Raw genomic sequence first — 25263 nt, 5'->3', positions numbered from 1 at the left:
TAAACATTGTAGGGCGACAAGTCCAATATGCGGGCGTTGCGCTCAACACCACATCACGACGAACTGTACAGAAACATTTTTTCAATGCGCTCATTGCCAGGGAACCCATTTAACCGGAGCACCTGAATGCCCAGCCCACCAGCAGCAAGCACGTATTAATAAGATCATGAGCACTGATAACATACCGTTCAAGAACGCTGTGAAGAATGTCCAGCCTGTTGAATACAATACTGCTGCCAATTTCCAACATTTTCCCCCATTAACTAGGGAGATGCCACCTCCTACACCGGAGAATCCACGAAAGAGAAAATTTACGCAAGTAATTTTGAAATCACCGCGACCTGTGCCTGCCCCAGGATATGATAGGGATGGTTACTACAATTTGATTCGAGCTACACCTAGCATGGAGATGGATACTTCACGAGTATCAACTTTTTCTAATATTCCCAGCCAGAGGATCGAGGCTTCAATAGACGTGCCTGCCTCCACTAGTAGCGCCTCGATGACGCAACAGATATCTTCTCTTCAAAGGCAGAGAGACCACCTTCAAAGTGGAATCTATCAATCCATCAAACAATTGGTGCAATTATTGGGTGATAACCCAACAATAGCTCATAATATTTATCAGTTAAGGGACAAGGTTTACAATTTTATACAGTTCTATATTCAGAATCACACAATGGAACTCTAGGAGTATCGTGAATAAACGTCATGAGCTCTTTAATCTGATTCAGGAAACTGTACCGCATTTTTTTAGCAATACAAGAAACCTGGTGTGACCCTTCCAAGCGCATAGCGTATCCTAATTATAATGTTGTTCGTCACGACGGACCAGGATATGGAGGAGTTGCCTTTTTGGTTCACTCTTCCCTGACATATAGACTAAATTCGAATATTCAGACAATACGCTCTACGTATGTTATAGGAATATATTATAAGCACATCCTGCTTGTGAATATTTATTGTCCACCAGTCGTTTCCATCACTGAAAGGCAATTTGATCAATTTTTTCAGCAATTTGCCATAGAACCATATCTTTTTATTTTTGGGGACTATAATATTCACCATACGGTGTGGGGAGGAAGTACGGACACACCTCAAGGTAAATATTTCCTCAATGCAGTTAACAAGAATTCTCTTGCAATATTGAACGACGGTTCCCCTACACGTCTTACTGCGCCCTCCGCTCCTCCCAGCGCAGTGGATCTAACGCTATGTAAGCGAAGTGTGTTGTCTATTACCACATGGCACACCTTAGCTGACACTTACTGAAGTGATCATTTTCCCGTTGCTATTTCATATGGCTTAGGCCGAGCTAGTTCTTCACCTTCGCATTTACACTGACTGACAGAGCAAATGCAACACCAAGAAGGAGTGGTTCGAAAGGGATGAAAGTTGGGGAAAAAGCAGAGGCGGCACGGACGAATAATTGATGTTTATTTCAAACCGATATGCAGGTTACACAATGCGCACGGCATCGACTCAGTAGGATGTGGGACCAACGCGAGCGGCGATGCACGCAGAAACACGTCGAGGTACAGAGTCAATAAGAGTGCGGATGGTGTCCTGAGGGATGGTTCTCCATTCTCTGTCAACCATTTGCCTCAGTTGGTCGTCCGTACGAGGCTGGGGCAGAGTTTGCAAACGGCGTCCAATGAGATCCCACACGTGTTCGATTGGTGAGAGATCCGGAGAGTACGCTGGCCACGGAAGCATCTGTACACCTCGTAGAGCCTGTTGGGAGATGCGAGCAGTGTGTGGGCGGGCATTATCCTGCTGAAACAGAGCATTGGGCAGCCCCTGAAGGTACGGGAGTGCCACCGGCCGCAGCACATGCTGCACATAGCGGTGGGCATTTAACGTGCCTTGAATACGCACTAGAGGTGACGTGGAATCATACGCAATAGCGCCCCAAACCATGATGCCGCGTTGTCTAGCGGTAGGGCGCTCCACAGTTACTGCCGGATTTGACCTTTCTCCACGCCGACGCCACACTCGTCTGCGGTGACTATCACTGACAGAACAGAGAACACGACGTTCCGCCATTCCCTCATCCAAGTCGCTCTAGCCCGGCACCATGCCAGGCGTGCACGTCTATGCTGTGGAGTCAATGTTAGTCTTCTGAGCGGACGCCGGGAGTGCAGGCCTCCTTCAACCAATCGACGGGAAATTGTTCTGGTCGATATTGGAACAGCCAGGGTGTCTTGCACATGCTGAAGAATGGCGGTTGACGTGGCGTGCGGGGCTGCCACCGCTTGGCGGCGGATGCGCCGATCCTCGCGTGCTGACGTCACTCGGGCTGCGCCTGGACCCCTCGCACGTGCCACATGTCCCTGCGCCAACCATCTTCGCCACAAGCGCTGCACCGTGGACAAATCCCTATGGGTATCGGCTGCGATTTGACGAAGCGACCAACCTGCCCTTCTCAGCCCGATCACCATACCCCTCGTAAAGTCGTCTGTCTGCTGGAAATGCCTCCGTTGACGGCGGCCTGGCATTCTTAGCTATACACGTGTCCTGTGGCACACGACAACACGTTCTGCAATGACTGTCGGCTGAGAAATCACGGTACGAAGTGGGCCATTCGCCAACGCCGTGTCCCATTTATCGTTCGCTACGTGCGCAGCACAGAGGCGCATTTCACATCATGAGCATACCTCAGTGACGTCAGTCTACCCTGCAATTGGCATAAAGTTCTGACCACTCCTTCTTGGTGTTGCATTTGCTCTGTCAGTCAGTGTACTTGCCGAAAACGCTGTCCGTTCGTTACGGAGATTTAAACCGCAGTTACATACCGCATACCTTGAGAATAGTTTACGACGAATACCTCACAACCTTTTTTCTTATCAATCGTTACTTCAGATTTTACAAGAGTATATTAATTTGCATCATCCCATAATAGCAACCCCCCTCCAACTTATAGGCGGCCTCCGAAAGTTAAATGGTGGAACGAGGAATGCCATTTACTGATACAAACTCGTAAGCTTTTGTTCCACCAGTATAGGCAACACTTCACACCTCACAATTATTTCAGGCTCAAACATCATATAGCACACACTCGAAAAGTTTTGCACAAAAAACGTCCTTTAGCATGGCGAGAGTTCATCTCTTCCCTTACTCGTCAAGTTTCTATCACAACGTTGTGGAATGCTCTCCAGCGATAACAAGAGTTACGCAACATTCCCCTCCCATGACAATTCCACGACAGGTGTTATCAGATTTTCTTGACTGTGAGACTCCAGATTATGTAGTACATCATTATGTCCACTTACAAGACATGCACGATACACGCTTTTCCGTGTTGTCGCAGCCGTGCGACAACCAGGAATTAGAAACGGTTTTTCAATCTTGTTCGAATTCATCTCCCGGTCCTGATAATGTATCGTATCAGATGCTTAAATTATTACCGCTTAGAGCTAAGAAAATATTATTAGAAATTCGAAATTGTATTACGCCACCTACGTGGAATGAATTTTTCTTATTCCTATTCTTAAAAATAGGCAGTTACCCTCTGAACCGAACAATTACCGCGGTATAATGTTAGGTTCTTGTATCCGCAAAGTCTTTTTAAATATTTTACTTCGGAGGATTATATGGGCATTGGAGTATTATAGTCTAACGCCGCAATATCAATATGCCTTTTTCAAGGGACGAAATTCATCTGATGCTTTCAATATGTCCGTTATCGACTTGTTACTAGCTCGTCACAGGAAACACAGCACGATTGCGTTTTTTCTAGATATCCAACGGGCCTACGACTCTGTACCACTGAATATCCTATGGGATAAACTGGCATCTCTTAAAATACCAGCGGGGATTATTACTATTCTTAGACACTTACTTACATATCGAGCATTGTACTTTAAAACATCGCAATATACCATGCAGCCACGTCAGGTGAGTACAGGTTTGCCTCATGGAGATATACTGAGCGGCATTCTTTTTGCTATATTTATGAAGGACTTTGAAACAGTCATTCTCCACTATGCTCGTATACAGGCGTTCGCAGATGATGTTTTGGTTTATTATACGCCCGAGAATTTACAGTTTTGTAGACAGCATATCATATACACGCTTAGAGAGGCCATGACATGGTTGAATGCTCATGCACTGCATCTTTCTATCGCTAAATGTCGAGCGATGATCTTCACACATCATCGTACCTATGATCGCTCACCGATTTCTTTTGATGCTTATGAAATCCCCATAGTCAACATAAATATCTAGGATTATTTATAGATCGTAAGCTTACATGGAAGCAGCATTTTCGCTACTTACGCTCGAAAAGTGATCAGTACATACAGATAATAAAAGCTGTCACCCGTAGACACTGGGGAGCTGACCCGTGTGTAGCAATATCCTTGTACAAGTACACTATAAGATCGATCCTGGACTGTGGTGCACATATCAATGACTTGGCAGCGAGCACGAATTTGAATACTCTTAATATATATATATCAATATCAAGCACTGCGCACGTGTATAGGAGCTCTGAAAACAACACCTACAAATGCACTTCTGGTAGAATCCTGCGAACGTCCCTTACATGTTCGTAGAAAAATGCTTGCTATGCAATATTTACTTTAAAAATTTTATCTTACGAGGCACCCTTTAATCCCGAATTTGCAGCTCCTCCATGAGTATTAATCCATACGGCGTCAAGGTTTGCGAAGACTGCCTGCTTTATATCATGGTTTCGATGCGTTAAAATCATTCCAAGGTACAGTACTGCAAAGTGTAAATTTAATTCCCTATACATTACCGTATTCTGTTCCCCATTATCGGCCACAGATGATCCGGCCTAACCTCAGTAGCTATACTGATGTCATTCGTGCACAGGAGCCAGATCATTTGCCCGCTAAAAGATAGAAGCTTTCCTGTATCTCTTCAAACATAGACATATACATAGATAGGGCCAAGAATACCACTTGAGTTGGAGCCGCTTTCTGTATACCTTCAATAAATGTCAAGAAACAACATGGTTTACCTAGTGATTGTTCGAGCTTTACTGCGGAATTATTTGCTAACCAACAAGCTTTACTCTTTTCTCAGCGGCATGACTATAAGCGAGTTACGATATATACGGATGCGCTGAGCGCGTTGCAGTCCCTTATCTCCTATGCGCTATCTTATAACTGGTATATATATAACGTTAATAGTCTTCTTTATATGCTTGATAATTCCGGTATTTATATAACATTAGTCTGGTTACCCGGACATGTGAGTATTTTGGGTAACGAACAAGCGGATTTCCATGCAAAACAAGCTTCTCGCCACCCTGTTCCAAATTCTAATAATATCGTTCCTTCGTCCGATTATGCAGCTGTAATTAAACAATCTGCGCGTAATGAATGGCAAGATGAATGGCGACAGACTGCCCAAGTCAAAGGTACCTTTTATTATCATCTACAAACATCTATACCGGTAAAACCATGGTTTATGAGAGGATCATATTCCAGAAGACATATTACTGACATCATTAGGTTGCATTTTAATCATGCCCTTACGCCCCCATATAAATTTCGGTTCCATTTAACGCAGGATCCAAACTGTTCGTGTGGTGCAAATGATGGAGATGTGAATCATCTACTTTTTCAGTGTCCTCTATATATCAATCCGCGTAGGAAGCTTATTAGTAGTCTCATGCGACTCAAGCAGGTTTTTCCAACCAGTGTTTCTTGTTTGCTATGTAATCCTTCTGCGGAGATCATCAAAGTTCTAAATACGTTTTTGGATGATGCAAATATTGCGTTACAAGTTTCTATGTGGTGTATGGTGGATCGTATTCAGATACTACTGATTCCGTTGGGGTGGCTCATCACATTTTTATAGTATTTAGTGATAGTGATTTAGTGGAATATAGTGGTGTGCGTCCCTTCAAAATGACGACTTGTTATGGACTAAAGTTTTCGCTTGTATTAGTGTTATTCAGCAAGTAATGGATTTTAGAATGGGTGAAATTTCCTCGGTAAAAGCCCACGACTCATCACCAACAACAACAACAACAACTACTACTACTACTACTACTACTACTACTACTACTACTACTACTACAGAGGGGGCGGTAGTTCTGTTTTATTCTGAGAAAGTCTGTGGCACGCGTCAATATCATTGGTGTTTATGTCTACTCCTAGACACTTGGCAACATCTTTCACGATTTGGACAGGCTTCTCATTGATAACCACAGGCAGCCCATGAATTTCTAGGTTATTTATGCGAACATATTGCTGGAGCTCGTTATTTTCAGATCTGAGCTGCTGTACCTTGTTGTTAGTTACATCACGCTCGTTTCGAAGTGTTTGAACATGGTTTCGCAGAACAGTGATTTCCGTCATAGCTTTGTTGAAATTATCACTCATTTTGATTAGTTGAGCCTTCATTTCGTCAAAACATGCGGCACAAAACGATACAGACTTTTGAATATCTTTCTGTTCACACTCGATAGATTCCATTTTAGTGAGTATTTAGTGATAATGATTTAGTGGAATATAGTGGTGTGCGTCCCTTAAAAATGACGACTTGTTATGGACTAAAGTTTTCGCTTGTATTAGTGTTATTCAGAAAGTAATGGATTTTAGAATGGGTGAAATTTCCTCGGTAAAAGCCCACAACTCATCACCACCAACAACAACAACAACTACAGAGGGGCCCCGTGGTCGCCAACCCACGCTTCAAAGTTCAGAGCCCCTGGAGCCCCTTTCAGTCGCCTCTTACGACAGGCAGGGGATACCGTGGGTGTTATTCTACCGCCCCCACCCACAGGGGGATGTTTTAGAGGAAATAAGTTTTTTAATTCTCTTCTGTTAAGTTCGACACACGTTCTATGGTAAGACTTACCACAGCCGTCACATATGATAAAGTCCTCTTTAAGTTGAATATTTTCATTGCAGCTCCCGCACACCGACTTCTGTTTAGACGCCATCTTACCTGCTTCAATTTCACAAACAAATATACTATCTGCGCACTTTTTAGCGATAGATTTGTGTACGGGTTTGAGGAGTAAGAAGGGAGCATTTCCGGTTCCGTTAGTACTGCCAACCGAATGGAAATGAAATCTGAATTGAATCGATAATATGATCGATCGATACGAATTTTCTAAAACTGTATTATTTTAAGCCAACAACTGTATCACACACACATTATATAACATTGTATAACATTTCTGGATGCGAATCTTATTCCTAGAGTGAATTCTATAGTTTGGCTTTGCTATGTAAATAATAACAGTACTAGTACGTAAAGTGTACGCTGGACGTCGCACAGCGAAACATAAGCGATTCATAGTTTGTGTTTCAAAGATTGCCAGTACGAATCTCGAAGATTGCCGAGGTCGACCGTTTCAGCACTAGGGTGTAAATCTATCGCTAAAAAGTGCACAGATAGTACGTGCTCTTATGACAGAATCATTAACTCCTGGTCGCTCCCCTAGACAGAGCTCTAATCGCTTTCCCTCGATATCTCGCAGAGTGTCGCGTATTGTCTTTACTGTATTTGTGACTATTACGCTCAGTTTCAAGGCCGTCCCGCTAAGTGCGCTAGCAACCAATATCTTGCGATATCTCGCCAAGTGTTGCGTATTGTCTATGGTGTATTTGGTGGCACTAAACAAAAAATAGCGTATGGCTTTTAGTGGCGGGAGTGTCCGAGGACATGTTCGGCTCGCCACGTGCAGGTCTTTTGATGTGACACCTGTAGGTAAACTACGCACCGTGATGAGGATGAAATGATGACGAAGACGACACATACACCCAGCCCCCGTGCCAGCCAAATTAACCAATGATGTCACTCCAACTCTTGTGGGCCCAACTAATAAATTCCTTCGCTACACGGAGAGGCATAGAAATGTTTCTTTTTCTTGTCCTAGAATATAGTAATTTCCACGTAAGGAAATACCCCAGAAAGTAAATATCGCCACCCGATGCTCTTCTTTTCTCTTTTTTGTAATGGCTGATCACTGCTGCCAACCTGCCTGGTTACATATTAAAATCACCAGACATAACCATAACAAACTAACCTCAATGTAGGAAACACCGATAATCAATGTTTCCCTACCCTAGTAAATGTTAAAAGATAAGATCAAATAAATCAAGATAATTATGAATATCTCGTCGATTTCCACGCTCAATGAGGAATTAAGGAAATAAACACACTTTCTCACTCAAATTATCCGTCTTTATTTTGATATACACTAGGCGTACTATAACCATATTCTTGACAAGAGGGGCGTGTTAAACGATGCAATTTATTTAATAAGTCTTTGCAGTGTGATTTTCGAAAGTTCCAGACATCCAATGACTTCCCTTTCTTTTGCGCGAACATTTCCTTCTCTCTTCAACACCGGTAACCAGTAAGGAGAGAAATTATTGGGCATATTTTCAGCCTGCAGGCTGGTTATATCTTCAAGCTTATCAGGAAACATATAGGAATACTAATGTGCCAAGCTCCGTGAACGGAAATTAGGTCAGGTTTCAAGTTCACTGCGGATTTGAAAATAATAATGTTATAAGTTCTACTGCCAAAATTTCGTCCCGCAAGAGTTATTTCGTGTACCGGTAGATCTAGACATGAGACTGACGTACTTGAGCACTTTAATCATTTCACGCAAACAATGTTAATAAATGCATTATCCGAACATGCCACAATTCTACTTACTTGGTATTAACCAAATAGATTTACAATCCCACAGAAAAAGAAAATATGCTTTAAATATTCTCGCAAATGTATCACTAGTGACTTTAACGGCGATGCGGTGGCAACACGCAATTCATGCTAGAACAGTGATTGAACGTTGCCAACGTGCCAGATTAACGGTTAATGTAAGACGTCGTATCGGCAAGTAGGGTCCCTAAACTGTATGGTTACCGACACTGAAAAAGACCTGCAAAATACCCAACAGCAAGAAAAGTAACTATAAATCGATACCTTAATATTACAGGGGAGAAAGGGTAAGGTTGCACCCTTAGGGTACGTCCTTACACGGAGAGGACTATACATAGATGATGGTTACCTTGGCGTCGGAAAATTGTCGACTCAAAATTCTGCACAAAGGTGGTGGTGGTAATTGTTGTTTGAAGAGTAAGTACAACTAGGCAACCATTCTTTGTATAATAGTAATCAGAGAGAAAAAGAATTGGAAGGGATCTGGCACTTCGAAAAATGAAGCTATCGGCCAAAGGAAGACAAGGGCCACAAAAGGCGTGAAAATGAAAGACTCGCTAGGCCTCGAGTACTCTAATACCGTTGGGGTCAACAAGAGTTGACCAAGGGAGGCCGGATAGGATAGACTAAAGTGGGGGCCTGGCACAAGTAAGTAGAAGCAATGCCAGGACTTAGCTAAGGACCCCGTGGTCGCCAACCCAACCCCCAATGTTCAGAGCCTCTTGAGCCCCTTTCAGTCGCCTCTTACGACAGGCAGGGAATACCGTGGGTGTTTTTCTACCGCCCTAACCAACAGGGGGACCAGCCACATAGTGATATGCAGTCCAGTCCTAAAATATATCCATGTTGATATAGACTGCATTTCCACTGCCTTCCTGTCGGGTCTTAAACACTCATTGAGAGTTTATTTCCGCTTCCATAAGGATCCGTTGATGAAACCATTTAAGTGGCGCTGTAAATTTTCAATTTCTGAAATGATTTAAGATAAGACTAGGTAAACACGTGGCAGGTAATCTACCACCTTGGCGATTGTCCTAAATGCAGATCAGTGGTAACTGATTAATTGATGATTGAATCAAACTGAATCTCCGACATGTGAATAGACTTGTGGTGCAGTTGTCGTACCTGATTCATAGTGACAGTCATGAATCGGTCGAAAGAGAAATGAATTTTAGTGCTGTCGTACCTTTACCTACACGACTATCAGTCTTGCTGTCTCAACCTTCACCTATTATCATTGCTATTTTAAACGAGTACCTTAATAACACTCATATCAAATTGTAGTTACGCTCTAGATTTTCAGTTGTTTTTTCCGACATGTTTGCGAAGTGGCATTTCTATACGTTCCTGGTGAGTGTATCTCGCCCCAAGAGTTATCCTTAGTCCTAATCTTGTACAGTGTATTACGTTTATGCTGTTAAAGAACCATAAAGTATCTGTGTATTCGAACTGCGTATATAGTGTCATACTTTCATGGATCTACACACAAAAGACACAATAGTACCTTTTTCAGTTTGTTTATCTAAGTGTATTTGTGTCTAAAACGATAATTAATTATGTAAATGTGTGTTGATGTGATACAAGTGAAATATTACCTTGGACTTGTGACTGGGAAATAATATGTTGAATCCCAAATAAATATCCTCAAGACACGACAAGACAATTTTAGTGCTGTGATGTTGGACATTCTGCATTGTTTACTATTATGGAGTGTATTTGTTAATCTTTGTATAAACGTAAACATAAATATTTGTATATATTATTTTTCGACACAATCGTAATGAAATCTATATCGAGAATTTTGATATTTACATTTATAGTGTGTGTAATATTTGTATACGTTATTACGAGCTATCTTTTTCATGAAAAGACTGGCAGTTTGAGTGCATCTGACCTTAAATTAAGGAATTATGTAGAAAATCAAAATTCTGACCTCGCGTTTCATAAAGAAAGGCGCATGAATGGTACTCATCACATAACTGAGATCAATAAGAATCTTCATTTATATACTAGTCCAAAAAATGAAAGGTAAGAGGATGTTTTAATGTGATAAGAAAGTGAAACTGGTACCATCTGTTGTAGAACACAGTCATAACATACAGATATTCCTCAATATTTTCCATATTGTGGAAGTAAACAGTGTGTAATTGCATATAGTTGCATTATAATCTGATGGCGTTTTATTTATCAAATCACTCAATACAAGGTGGAATGTCTAGACTAGCCATGCTGTAATTCTCGAATGGTAGATGCCAGTACAGAATGCTGTTATTCGGTAGTTCTTCGTATTTTCGTTGTTATCCGTCACCGCTCCCTTCTGCCTCTAGGCTTCTGGTCTTTCCACTATCTCTGCTATGGTACTCGCTTGTCTCGAAATAAAACCGTCGGGGCGAAATCTTTTGCTTCAGACTGGCTTTGACAGTCTGTGACATGCCTAGTTTTATCTGGCATTGTGAGTCGATATGGCGTGCGATGAAGAAGTGGCTGTTATCTTATATTGCTATCTCCTCTGTTTGGTGGAGGAAAGGACAGTTTGTCGAAAGTTTCGGATTCATCCCGTTAACAAAAAATGGAGGATTATTATATTTTTGGATGAACTACAAGAGGATGATAAGAAATTCACTTCACTGATAGAAGGTACTTTCACTAAACTGTTCAGATATGATGATCATCATTACATTGTTTTTGTAACCCATATCTGGTTTCAGTTTCAGTCTTCTATACTCATGATGTATTGGAGCAATCGAGATGCCTACATCGCGCATGCGTAAAGCAAAATGTCTCGAGCACCCATGAGACGAGACTTCATTTCCAGGTTTCTTCACAGTTTTGTCTCAAACGGTCTCTGACAGCCAGAGACGAGCGTCTCGGCTAGTGTGCGACTGATTCATAACATACCATGTTAACTTCATCCTCAAGTTAGTCTTTGACAGAAGTGACTCCTCTGAAGCTGTCTTGTCTCTTCTGGTGTGTGGCTAGCCTTACTTAGTTCTGATCTTTTCTTTGATAGTTTGGAATTTCATTACCCAACTGCAAATGTCCCTTTCTTCTAGTTCCTTCCTGTCTGGTCGTAAACATTTAAAGTTCTTCCCGCTTCCATATGGACATGGTGGCAAAACCATCTGAGTGACCTCTTGTAAATATCATCCACTTCTTTTACAGTCTTGTTCTGCATTTTGTCTCTCTTAGTATTATCGAAGGGCCGATGACCTAGATGTTAGGCCCCTTTAAACAACAAGCAGTATTACCAACAACCCCAAACCGGGTTTTATCATTTCTGAGCTTGTTATTCTACTGGCTTCTTTGCTCCGTTCCAAGTTTCTGAGCCGTACAATAGAATAGGCAAGAGCACATTGTGCCGGGCTGAGTGGTTCAGGCGCTTGAGGTGCTAGCCTCTGACCCCAACTTGGCAGGTTCGATCCTGGCTCAGTCTGGTAGTATTTGAAGGTGTTCAAATACGTCAGCCTTGTGTTGGTAGATTTACTGACACGTAAAAGAACTCTTGTGGGACTAAATTCCGGCACCCCAGCGTCTCCGAAAACCATAAAAGTAGTTAGTAGGACGTAAAACAAACAACATTACTATTAAGAACACATTGTTATAGGTCTGAAGTTTGGTTTTCTGTGATATTTCTTTGTTGCTGACTAAGCTCTGACCTAGGTGCCATTGGCTTTCTGAACTCAGTTCTTAATTTTATGCTCAGTTGTAGCATTCTCAAAAATTATTTTCTCCAGACAGGTGTAGCCTTCAAGTTGACCTGCTCTACTACTACTACTACTACTAGTAGTAGTACTCATTTTGCAGAGATCTGTTTGTCAAAAACCCTGGGCAAGATATCAATACTTAAGAGTAATTGGTACTGTGAGGCTAATGACATTACATTGTACTCCTCACTCCTCTTCTTCACTTTGTACCATTATCTAAAAAGTCTTGACACTAACAGTGATGCTGCATAACCTGAAACAAAGTCACTAACTGAGTCATGGACTTTGGGGTTTAGTGCGACAGGACGTAATCTGTCATTAACACGAATTATCAGGGGCTATTTGGTCTGGAAAGTAATACTTGCCCATACCATGATTAGGTGTGCTACATTTTTGCAAGTTGGCAGCTACAAAGAAACTGAATCCATCATTGCACTCAGAGGAAAATAGGAGAGAGAATTTTTTTTTTTTTTTTAAAGGAAACAGTGAGGGCTGGAACCTTTTAACACGTTGACTGCCACCTGACGTGCATCTACATCATGGTATATGATGCGATTTTGCTTGTCATTACTGATCGGCACTGTGATTGCGGATTGGTCTTCTGTAGCGGCACTCAGATTGACGTTCGAGTTATGTATTTGGGTTATTGGTTTGTGACTTGTTGCTTTCAAACATGGTGTAATAATGGATGAAAGTGACAATGACAATTTCACTCGTCCTTCAAATTCCAACACAAAAACGTAAATGCAGATGGCAAACCAGTGAGCTAACAATGTAAATTATCCCTCAAAAAGGGGAAAAGAACTGACTCCATTTATTATTGTGCTCTGTTCCCTGAAAATCCTGCACTTTGCTTAAACCCTTGCTTTGGGAATTATCACTAGTGCTATACATGGTATTCGGGAGATCGTGGGTTCGAACCCCACTGTCGGCAGCCCTGAAGACTTGACAGTTAGCCGGAAGTCAGAGGGTGGTGCCAAACTGCTACAAATACAAACAGTTGATTGATGATACACAACACAAACAGAAATGGAAATACTGGAATATAAGTCCATAATCAGTTATTCTTTGTAGCAACATACATGATTCACACAAGATGAACAATAATGCACAACACATTTAGGATTAGGCTACAAGATAAAAATATGTCAATGCTCGAACAGATAAAACGTGAGAAAATTAAATTAAATTTCTACTCACCATATAGAAGATCTCGCGTTGCTGTTAGATTCAGTTTCCCATAACGAAGGAAATAATCTTACAAAGAGAATATACCACTCATGTCTGAGTCACTATCGGCATTGTCATCGTCTGTTGAGGTTTCACTCTCGCTTGGCCCTGTGTTGTGTTGGAGTCATCAGTCCATAGACTGGTTTGATGCAGCCCTCCATGCCACCCTATCCTGTGCTAACCTTTTCATTTCTACGTAACTATTGCATCCTACATCTGCTCTAATCTGCTTGTCATATTCATATCTTGGTCTACCCCTACCGTTCTTACCCCCTACACTTCCTTCAAAAACCAACTGAACAAGTCCTGGGTGTCTTAAGATGTGTCCTATCATTCTATCTCTTCTTCTCGTCAAATTTAGCCAAATCGATCTCCTCTCACCAATTTGATTCAGTATCTCTTCATTCGTGATTCGATCTATCTATCTCACCTTCAGCATTCTTCTGTAACACCACATTTCAAAAACTTCTATTCTCTTTCTTTCTGAGCCAGTTATCGTCCATGTTTCACTTCCATACAATGCCACGCTCCACACGAAAGTCTTCAAAAACATCTTTCTAACTCCGATATCAATGTTTGAAGTGAGCAAATTTCTTTTCTTAAGAAAGCTCTTCCTTGCTTGTGCTAGTCTGCATTTTATGTCCTCCTTACTTCTGCCATCGTTAGTTATTTTACTACCCAAGTAACAATATTCATCTACTTCCTTTAAGACTTCATTTCCTAATCTAATATATCCTGCATCACCTGCCTTCGTTCGACTGCACTCCATTACTTTTGTTTTGGACTTATTTATTTTCATCTTGTACTCCTTACCCAAGACTTCATCCATACCATTCAGCAACTTCTCGAGATCTTCTGCAGTCTCAGATAAAATAACAATATCATCGGCAAATCTCAAGGTTTTGATTTCCTCTCCTTGGACTGTGATTCCCTTTCCAAATTTCTCTTTGATTTCCTTTACTGCCTGTTCTATGTAAATATTGAAAAGGAGAGGGGACAAACTGCAGCCTTGCCTCACTCCTTTCTGGATTGCTGCTTCTTTTTCAAAGCCCTCGATTCTTATCACTGCAGACTGATTTTTATACAGATTGTAGATAATTCTTCGTTCTCGGTATCTGATCCCAATCACCTTTAGAATCTTAAATAGCTTGGTCCAATCAACATTATCGAATGCCTTTTCTAGATCTACAAATGCCATGTACGTGGGCTTGTCCTTCTTGATTCGATCCTCTAAGATCAGACGTAAAGTCAGGATAGCTTCACGTGTTCCTACATTTCTTCTGAAGCCAAATTGATCTTCTCCCAACTCAGCTTCAACTTGTTTTTCCATTCTTCTGTAAATAATACGTGTTAAAATTTTGCAGGCATGAGATACTAAACTAATGGTGCGGTAGTTTTCACACCTGTCAGCACCGGCTTTCTTGGGAATAGGTATAACAACATTCTGCTGAAAATCGGATGGGACTTCTCCTGTCTCATACATCTTGCAGACTAAATGAAATAACCTTGCCATGCTGGTTTCTCCTAAGGCAGTCAGTAATTCAGAGGGAATGTCATCAATTCCAGGTGCCTTGTTCCTATTGAGGTCACTCACAGCTCTGTCAAACTCTGACCTCAAAATTGGGTCTCCCTTTTCATCAGCATCAACAGCCTCTTCATGTTCCAGAACCAAATTATCTACATCTTTACCTTGATACAACTGTTGGATATGCTCCTGCCATCTTTCTGCTTTGCCTTCTTTCCCTAGGAGTGGTTTTCCATCTGAGCTCTTAATATTCATACACCTAGATTTCCTTTCTCCAAAGGTTTCCTTGATTTTCCTGTATGCAGCATCTACCTTTCCCAGGACCATACAGCCTTCGACATCCTTGCATTTCTCCTTCAGCCATTCTTCCTTAGCTGCCTTGCACTTTCTATCCACTTCATTCTTTAATCGCCTGTATTCTTTTCTGCCCTCTTCATTTCTAGCATTCTTGTATTTTCGTCGTTCATCAATCAGGTCTAGTATCTCCTGAGTTATCCACTGATTCTTAGTTGATCTTTTCTTCCTTCCTAACATTTCTTCAGCAGCCCTACTGACTTCATTTTTCATGACTCTCCACTCTTCCTCTATAGTGTTTCCTTCAGCCTTTTCATTTAGTCCTTGTGCAACATGTTCCTTGAAACAATCCCTCACATTCTTTTCTTTCAACTTGTCTAGATCCCATCTTTTTGCATTCTTTCCTTTCTTCAATTTCTTCAACTTCAGATGGCATTTCATGACCAACAAGTTGTGGTCAGAGTCCACGTCTGCTCCTGGGAAAGTTTTGCAATCCAACACCTGGTTTCTGAATCTCTGCCTAATCATAATGAAGTCTATTTGATACCTTCCAGTGTCTCCAGGTCTCGTCCACGTATACAGCCGCCGTTTGTGGTGTTTGAACCAAGTATTGGCAAGGACTAAATTATGATCAGTGCAGAATTCAACCAGACGACTTCCTCTTTCGTTCCTTCGTCCCAATCCAAATTCTCCTACTGTACTACCTTCTCTCCCTTGGCCTACCACTGCATTCCAGTCTCCCATCACAATTGGATTCTCGTCACCTTTTACATATTGTATTAAATCTTCTATCTCCTCATATATTCTTTCGATTTCTTCATCATCCGCTGAACTAGTAGGCATATAGACCTGCACTATTGTGGTGGGCATTGGTTTGGTGTCTATCTTGACGACAATAATTCTTTCACTATGCTGGTCGAAGTAGCTTACTCGCTGCCCTTATTTTCTTATTCATTATTAAACCAACTCCTGCATTTCCTCTGTTTGATTTTGTGTTGATAATTCGGTAGTCGCCTGACCAAAAATCTTGTTCTTCCTGCCAACGTACTTCACTTATGCCAACTACATCTAACTTTAGCCTATCCATCTCCCTTTTCAGATTCTCTAACCTACCACAACGATTCAAACTTCTAACATTCCACGCTCCGACTCGCAGAATGTCAGTATCCATCTTCCTGATGATTGCCCCCTCTCGTGTAGTCCCCACCCGGAGATCCGAATGGGGGACTAGTTAACCTCCGGAATATTTTACCCAGGAGGAAGCCATCATCAGTACATCATTCATACAGAGAGAGCTGCATGTCCTCGGGAGTTGGTTACGGCTGTAGTTTCCCGTTGCTTTCAGCCGTGTAGCAGTATCAACACAGCTAAGCCATGTTGAGTATTATTAAAAGGCCGTATCAGTCAATCATCCAGACTGCCGCCCTTGCAACTACCGAAAGGCTGCTACCGCCCTTTCGATGAACCATTCGTTAGTCTGGTCTCTCAACAGATACCCATCCGATATGGTTGCACCTGCGGCTCGGCTATCTGCATCATTGGGACATGCAAGCCTCCCCACCGCGGCAAGGTCACATGGTTCGCAGAGGAGGCGCTTGGCCCTAAAGAGATAATAAAGTCTTCAACATAATCGTCTGTGAGACTTTCTTTCTCCCAAGCTTTACTCATCTCTCATTTCGTGTGTCTCAGAACGTTGCTCCAATCCTCCGCACTTATACGGCCTACGACTTCGAAAATAAGTCTTTCAACTTCCGAAACTGTGAAGAATCGGTTATTCTTGGCTACATAATCTTTCACTTGGGCCCAAATCAGTTCTGTGGCGTTAAAATGGCTATGGTATAGTGGAAGGTGAACTACTTTATGCCCGTTCCTTCTGGCTATTTCATCCACCACATAAACTGGGCACTGGGGCTTGTTTTGTTTCAAGAGATGCATAAGGTCCCCCTTCCCCATGTCATCGCGAACCGAAGTATTGTGCTCCTTCAACCACTTAATCAACTCATTCTTTCTAGCCGCCATTGTTGGTGCTTTGTCAAGAATGACTACCTAACATTACAAACACTTTCCCGGGACTGGCTCCTTAGTGGAGTACCGCGCCCGAAGGGCTTTCTTCTCTTGGGAGCTTCATCCTTAGATGTAGGCATCAACATGACAGAATATCAAAATTCACACACGGGCCTAACATTAACCTACTATATAACTACCGAACGAAATATTAAACTAAGCTACTATATAAACTAGATCACCTGTTACACACTATTCACTACAATATAACGTGCTATACTATTAAAAATACTAAACAATTCATTTATAAACTCTACACTACGAAATATAAACGAACAACAACCTAGCACAAAGACGCACAAAGACCGCGAAAAGAACTGAGCACAATACAACACACAGCTGATAGCACGTGATTACAGTAAACAACAGATCGACAACACTGCTAACTGGAACTGGAGTCTAACGCGCTCTATCGGAGCGATCGGCTGCCTATGATTGGCTGTTGATTAATTCACTTACCCTCCGCCAATAGGCAGCGCTCAAACGTCAAGTCGAAACTCATAATAACTGAACTTAGTCCTTAAAAACGCCAGTTACTGAAGTATATTCTTGGTGTGAACGATTATTACATAACAATGTATCATTTGTTACAATACAATATAAACATTCTATATTAATAACACACACATCAATGATGCACATGTGCTTCTACCAGTTCCTTGGATACTATATTGTGCTTCAGTGCATGTGCATCACTGGACAAAAAGTTAGTCACCCCTGGATAAATCATTATAAGCATCATTTAATACCGTATAACTCCGGCTCTGGACTTGATAACCTTCTGGATTCGGTTTGGAAGTGAGTCCACAAGGTTGTGCAGGTATGTCGCATACAGGTTAAGCCACTCACTGAGGATTTGATCGTGCAGTTCCAGCAAATTGCAGGGATGCTGATGTCGGTGTTTAACCCGCTGTTCCAACATGTCCCACAGATTTTCAATGGGGTTCAAGACAGGTGATTTTGCAGGCCAATCAAGATGTAATAGGGTGGGGAGTGTTCATGAAACCAGTCACATATGCGTCCAGCCCGATGAACTTTCCTGTTGTCATCTTGAAGAATCGGGGTATCAATGGCAAACTCATCCTGCAGATGTTGATTGAAAGGCAACACCTGATCATCCAGAAAGTTTAAATAAACATGCTGGTTCATGTTAGTGGTCACCATAGTGAGCGGGCCCAATCCATGATACAATAAACACCCCCAAAAACATCACGGACCCATCTCTGGCTTGAACCTGACCTTGCACACATCCTGGATGAAATGCTTCATTTGGCCTACGGTGCACTCGATGATCTGCGTCAGTGGAATACATGCAAAAAACATGCTTCATCAGATCACATTACGTTCTGCCAGTCAGCTACTGTCCACGTTTGATGATTTCTGGCCCATTGAAGATGCGCAGCTTTATGTGCCTGTGTGAGCAATAGCCTCTTGCGAGGTGACCGACTCCAAATGTTCATTGCATGCAGATCCCATCGCAATATTCTCTCGCTTATTTATTAATTATTATTTAGCGTATGGCAACACATTGGAATATACAACAATATATATAAATTATATACTAAAATAACTAGGGCATTATTACTATTAGACATAAAAAGAGTATACAGTGACAGTGACGCTTATATAGTGAGAGTTAATTTGTCTATCCAGTTAACAGCATCTGAAGTCAGCATTAGAAAATCCTTCAGATCTCCCAAGTATGACATAATACTACACTGTTGCACAATGTGTTGGATGGTCTGGGAAGTCGCTCCACAAACACAAGATGGATCAGAAATTTTTTTCCATTTGTAGAGTAAGTCATTACATACTCCATGGTTTGTACGAATCCTGCACGTACGTTGAGGCAGATCAAAACCAGCTGGTTTAATTTGGGCATTTAAAACAGTTATAATATCTGGTGGTGCATGTTGGATCCAATTTTCTTCTCAATAATCATTTATATTGAAGCCCATATTGAAAAGTTCAACAGCATATTTTATTGCTGTATGTCTGGATTATAACCTGCCAGATATTGCACTTGGAATGTAGTCATGAATTGGAAGGTCAGGGTGATCCAATATTTTCTTATATTCATGTAACAAAGCATCCTGTCTTTTCAGTGCAGGTGGATGAATGTGACTTAAGCCAAAATGTTGGTGTAGTTTTTAGACAACCTGTGATTGTACGCATTGTAGTATTGAGCTGGATGTTGAGTTTGCTGGTATGGTTGCTGTTTAGCCAGACTGGAGCACAATATTCTGCTGTACTATAGACTAGTCCCAGTGCAGAGCAACGAAGTGTTGCAACTGTTGATGCCCATGTAGTACCACACAGCTTTTGAAGGATGTTATTCCTGGAACGAACTTTGGCTGTTGTATAATTCAGGTTTTGTCGATAAGTTAGGGATTGTCAAGTGTGACACCCAAATACTTTGGAGTAGGATTATATTTAACTAGCTGATGTACCCATTTTTTGCTATGGGATTCTCAGAAAGACTGACTGTGGTTTTCCCAAGTGAAGTCAACATAGGTAATTACATAAACGTCAGTAGGAATGTAGCGATTAAAAGCAGCGTTATATAAAATACTCGATTAATTGAAAAACTGCACATTTTCTCACTTCTAACGAACAGTACTACGATAATATGCTTACAATTTTTTATTTTTTATTCCACCTTCTCAGTACAATTAATTTTATGTTTTTAGAAATTCATATTGCTACAACTCTATTTTATAGGGATATGTTTCGCTTTGTTTCAAGCATCCTCAGCCTTTGTAATCATCTCATTGTTAATTTGTTTTGACAAATTTGTGCTTAATTATAATTCTAAAATTAAGTAGTAAAATACATAAACATAGGAATTTGTGAACACATTGACAGTTTAACAATATTAAAAGCAATACTAAAATTGGAATATTTGTTAATTCTAAAGACATTGACGTCCAAAACACAGTAATATCTTCATAATGATGAAAATTTGGGTAAAATTTGTTTAAGTTCAGTTTATTAAAAACAATTGTTAATTGACTACTTGTGTTAAAATTTGAGTTGTAATTTTTGTTAAAACTTATTGGTGTTTCTACTCGACGAAAGATAACAGTCACCGTAATGTAACAAATACTACGAGGTTTTATAGTAGCAGTCAAAGGGACACATCATCATTCGAATATTGTGAAATAAGAAATCACATCAACACCTCAAGATTTTTGGATTGACGTCCCTTTTGACTAAGCCTTCATATTAACGAACTACTGCCAACGAAAAATCTGATCGTCAAAACAAGATTAGTTCGAAACTACCTAATTTAGCATATTACCGTTCATGCCTCAAAATTAATATCTGAAGCAGAATTCCAACGTATCCAAGATTTTAATCTTCTGACACCAATAAGTTTTAACAAAAATTACGACTCAGATTTTAACAAAAGTAGTCAATTAACAATTGTTTTTAATAAACTGAACTTTAAAAAAGCCAAATTTTTCATTATTATGAAGATATTACTGTGTTTTGGACGTCAATGTCTTTAGAATTAACAAATATTTCAATTTTAGTATTGTCTTTAATATTGCTAAACTGTCAATGTGTTCACAAATTCCTATATTTATGTATTTTACTACTTAATTTTAGAATTATAATTAAGCACAAATTTGTCAAAGCAAATTAACAATGACAGGTCTAAACCTTGAGATGATTACAAAGGCTGATGATGCTTGAAACCAAGCGAAACATGTCCCTATAAAATAGAGTTGTAGTAATATGAATTTCTAAAAATATAAATTTAATTGTATTGAAAAGGTGGAATAAAAAATATAAAATAAAAAATTGTAAGCATATTATAGCAAATTTCAATACGGGTCTAAACATGAGATTAGTTACATGTAATAAACAGTACTACGATGCCGATCTAACAGTCCAAAGTTCCAGAGCTGGAATGACCAGGCTGCAGACTGCTGTGAACACTCCTCTGCCATTATTCCGTTAAATATGCACACTGCTTATTCCAATCAGTGCCTCAGAGTAGGGATTGAATAGCTCGAATGCTATGATGAATCAGTGAGTTATGTACCAGTAGTATTAGAAAATTTATGAGCCAGAGGAATGGCATGCTACCGAAGAAAGTTATGTAACTCCCCAGCTACTTCCCGCCAATATTCAGGCAGGCTGTTACACTCGGTACGACCGGGCGAGTTGGCCGTGTGGTTACGGGCGCGCAGCCATGAGCTTGCATCGGGGAGATAGTGGATTCGAACCCCACTGTCGGCAGCCTTGAAGATGGTATTCCGTGGTTTCCCATTTTCACACCAGGCAAATGCTGGGGTTGTACCTTAATTAAGGCCAAAGCCGTTTCCTTCACACTCCTAACCCTTTCCTATCCCATCGTCTCCATAAGACCTATCTGTGTCGGTGCGACGTAAAGCAAATTTTAAAACAACACTTGGTACGCAGCAGTGATCCTATCTATCAGAGATGAGTGGCAACAGAAGACACAAAACACATCGGAACAAACAATGGTCAATGTAATGTTATTTTTGATCAACTTTATGAGCTTTCTATATTGTAGGCGGTAACATTTAGTTTTCTTTCGACTCTGTGATATTAGGGCATCTTTTAAAATTATTTATAGTGTAGACTGTAGTTCCTTATTCTCAGACTTCACATACCGATTTTCATTAAATTCTGTTTACCTATTTTCTCGTGACTCGGCGCTGATATGGACTTAGTTATAAAAATTAAAATTCATTAATATCTCTGTGATCATAGCCGATACGGTAGCAGTGTATAAGACATAAATGATCGTAAATTTAATACTATAAAACTTCAGTTATGTAGAATTTATCGATATTGCCACTAATAACATAAATATTTGGGAATTAAATTTTAGGCCTTCCCCTAAACTACCATTTCACTCAGCGTGAATAAAACTATTTATGACCTAGATTATAGCGACTTACTCCCTGACTTTGCATACCGATTTTCATTACGATAGGACAAGTATTAACATAAATATTTGAGAATTAAATTTTAGGTCTTCCCCTGAACTACTATTTTTCTCAGCGTGAATACATATATTTATGGCCTAGACTATATCGACTTATTACCCCGGCTTTGCATACCAATTTTCATTAAGATACAACTCCTAATAACATAAATATTAGAATTAAATTTCAGGCCTTCCCCTACACTACCATTTCACTCAGTGTAAATAAAATTATTTATGGTCTAGATTATAGCGATCTGTTCCCCGACTTTGCATACCGATTTTCATTAAATTCTCTTCAGCCGTTTTCTCATGATGCGTGTACATACAGACAGACAGAAATTACAGAAAATTTAAAAGTGCATTTCCTTGTTACTGTGGACACAACTGATACAGAAATACCATCCTTTTTACATTCTGAGCAGTGTACAGACAAAACTCTTGTTTGTCAAATTCTTCCTCCAAGCCAGAGAAGAAATCCCCTCTTCACTGCTAATTTGGAATAAAATGAATGTAGAATTTAATAAAAGTGAAGAGGAAGAAGCTTTTCTTAAGAAACAGCTCTTTTCAGGTTTGAATTTCTCCATCAGAATGTTGGCCAGCAGGGTAGGGGAGGTGGTGGTATACAATTTCTAATGACTAGATTGCGTGCCAAAAGCCTGGATTAAATTCCAAACCTCTCCGCAGTGCTTATATGGAGTGAGGGCATATGACACTGTTGATGGTGATTCGTCCATCGGATGGAGATGTTAAGCCTTGAGCAGAGCCCTTGGTGCAATTTGATAGGAGTAGGCTATGTGCCGGCACCAGGTTTCACCCTCTCCCTACTATCATATATCACGTCATTCATTTCATCTCGTTAACTCCTCTGATGAGGTTGACGTCAGGAAGGGCATCCGATCATAAAAACCTGCCACGACAGCTTCATCTCACCTCATACCCGACCCTGTAGGGAAACCGGACAAGGGTTGGACAAACAACTTGGTGCTATAATTTGGAATAGGCCTAAATTGTAATCTAGACCAGGTCATACTACTACTACTACTTTGTCTTAAATGTGCATACTGCTCATTCAAAACAGCGCGTCAGAGTAGGGATCGAATAGCTGAAATACTATGATGAACCATTCTGTTACATACCAGCAGTATCAGGAAATGTATGAACCAGCGAAATGGCATGCTAAAGAAGAAAGTTTTCTAACTCCCCAGCTATTTCCTGCCAATATTCAGTCAGGCTGTTATACTCGGTACGCAGCAGTAATCCCATCTATCGAAATTCAGTGGCAACATAAGAGACAAAGAACATCACAACAAACAATGGTCAATATAATGTTATTGTTGATCAATTTTAAGAGCTTTCGATATTGTAGGCCTTCACATTTAGTTTTCTTCTGACAATGAAATACCACTCTTATCATAGTCGGTACGGTAAAACAGAATAAAACAAAATTATTAGAAATTGTATTCTCTCTAACTTTTGTTATGTAGTACTTTTCGATAGGACCAATAACATAGGTACTTAAAAATTAAACATTTGATGCCTTCCCCTAAACTACAGTTTCATCCAGGTTGAGTAAAATTGTTTATAGCTTAGACTGTACTGTAGTTTCTTATTCCCCGACTCTGTAAAGCAATTTTCATTAAATTCTGTTCACCCATTTTCTCGTGGCTCGGCGTTTATATGGACTTAACAACAAAAATACAAATTCACGAATATCTCTGTTATCATAGCTGGTACGGTAAAAATGTAAAAACCGAGCTCGATAGCTGCAGTCGCTTAAATGCGGCTAGTATCCAGTAATCGGGAGATAGTGGGTTTGAGCCCCACTGTCGGCAGCCCTGAAGATGGCTTTCCATGGTTTCCCATTTTCACACCAGACAAATGCCGGGGCTGTACATTAATTAAGGCCACAGCCGCTTCATTCCACTTCCTAGACCTTTCTTATCCCATCATCGCCATAAGACATATCTGTGTCGGTGCGACGTTAAGCAAAATGGCAACAACAAAAAAATATGTAAAAGACATAAATGATTAGAAATTTAATTTTATATAACTTTTGTTATCTAATACTAATCGATAGGGCCACAAATAACATAAATATTTCAGAATTAAATTTCAGGCCTTCCCCTAAACTGGCATTTCACTCAGCGTGAACAAAATAATTTATAGCCGAGATTTTAGTGGTTCATCCCTGGACTTTACATACCGATTTATATTAAATTCCCTTCAGCCGTTTTCTTGTGATGCGTGTACATACATACAGACAGACAGAAATTACGGAAAAGTAAAAAGTGCATTTCCTTGTTACTGTGTACATGACCGATACAGAAATGCCATTCTTTTCAAATTCTGAGCAATGTACAGACACAACTCTTATTTTATATATATAGACTAGATTTTCATTAAAATCGATTTTCAGTTGTCGGTTTGCCTGTTTGTTATGAAGATGAAAACATTAAGATTCTGTTTTACTTGGGCTTGGTGGAGTCACCACTTGTGGTAATACTGCCATAGGACTGAAAGATTGTTTGTCAATATCCTTTTAGTTTCCTCTACGCATTTTCTTCTGATGCCACTGGCTAGATCATCTGCATAAGCAAATTTCCTGCTTACGGTATGAGGGTTGTCTGCAGTTTATAGACTGAAAATAATTGGTGCAAGTACAGAGCCCTCTGGAAGACCATTTTTCGAAGTTCTTTGCTTGCTGATTTCCTTGCCCAGGATAACTTGGAAATATCTATCACATAGCATGTTATTTATTAATTGGGCTAGAGTTCTGCAGAGGATCACTCTTAAGAATTTTAAAAGGAGGCCTTCTCTCCATG

The 25263-nt window shown here is 40.5% G+C and overlaps 1 protein-coding gene across 1 annotated transcript in view; it reads left to right on the top strand.

Annotated features, from left to right (window-relative positions):
• The first annotated feature begins 10378 nt into the window (after nucleotides 1–10378).
• shams (glucoside xylosyltransferase 1 shams) overlaps nucleotides 10379–25263 on the top strand; it is an 82662-nt gene continuing 67777 nt past the window's right edge. The window contains exon 1 of the mRNA XM_067153371.2: nucleotides 10379–10686. Coding sequence (XP_067009472.1) covers nucleotides 10439–10686 — 248 coding nt within the window. The 5' untranslated portion in view covers nucleotides 10379–10438. The remainder of the gene's footprint in view (nucleotides 10687–25263) is intronic.

This window comes from Anabrus simplex, chromosome 1, assembly GCF_040414725.1.
Source record: "Anabrus simplex isolate iqAnaSimp1 chromosome 1, ASM4041472v1, whole genome shotgun sequence".
Lineage (NCBI taxonomy): Eukaryota > Metazoa > Arthropoda > Insecta > Orthoptera > Tettigoniidae > Anabrus > Anabrus simplex.
This window is presented reverse-complemented; position numbering and strand designations above follow the sequence as displayed.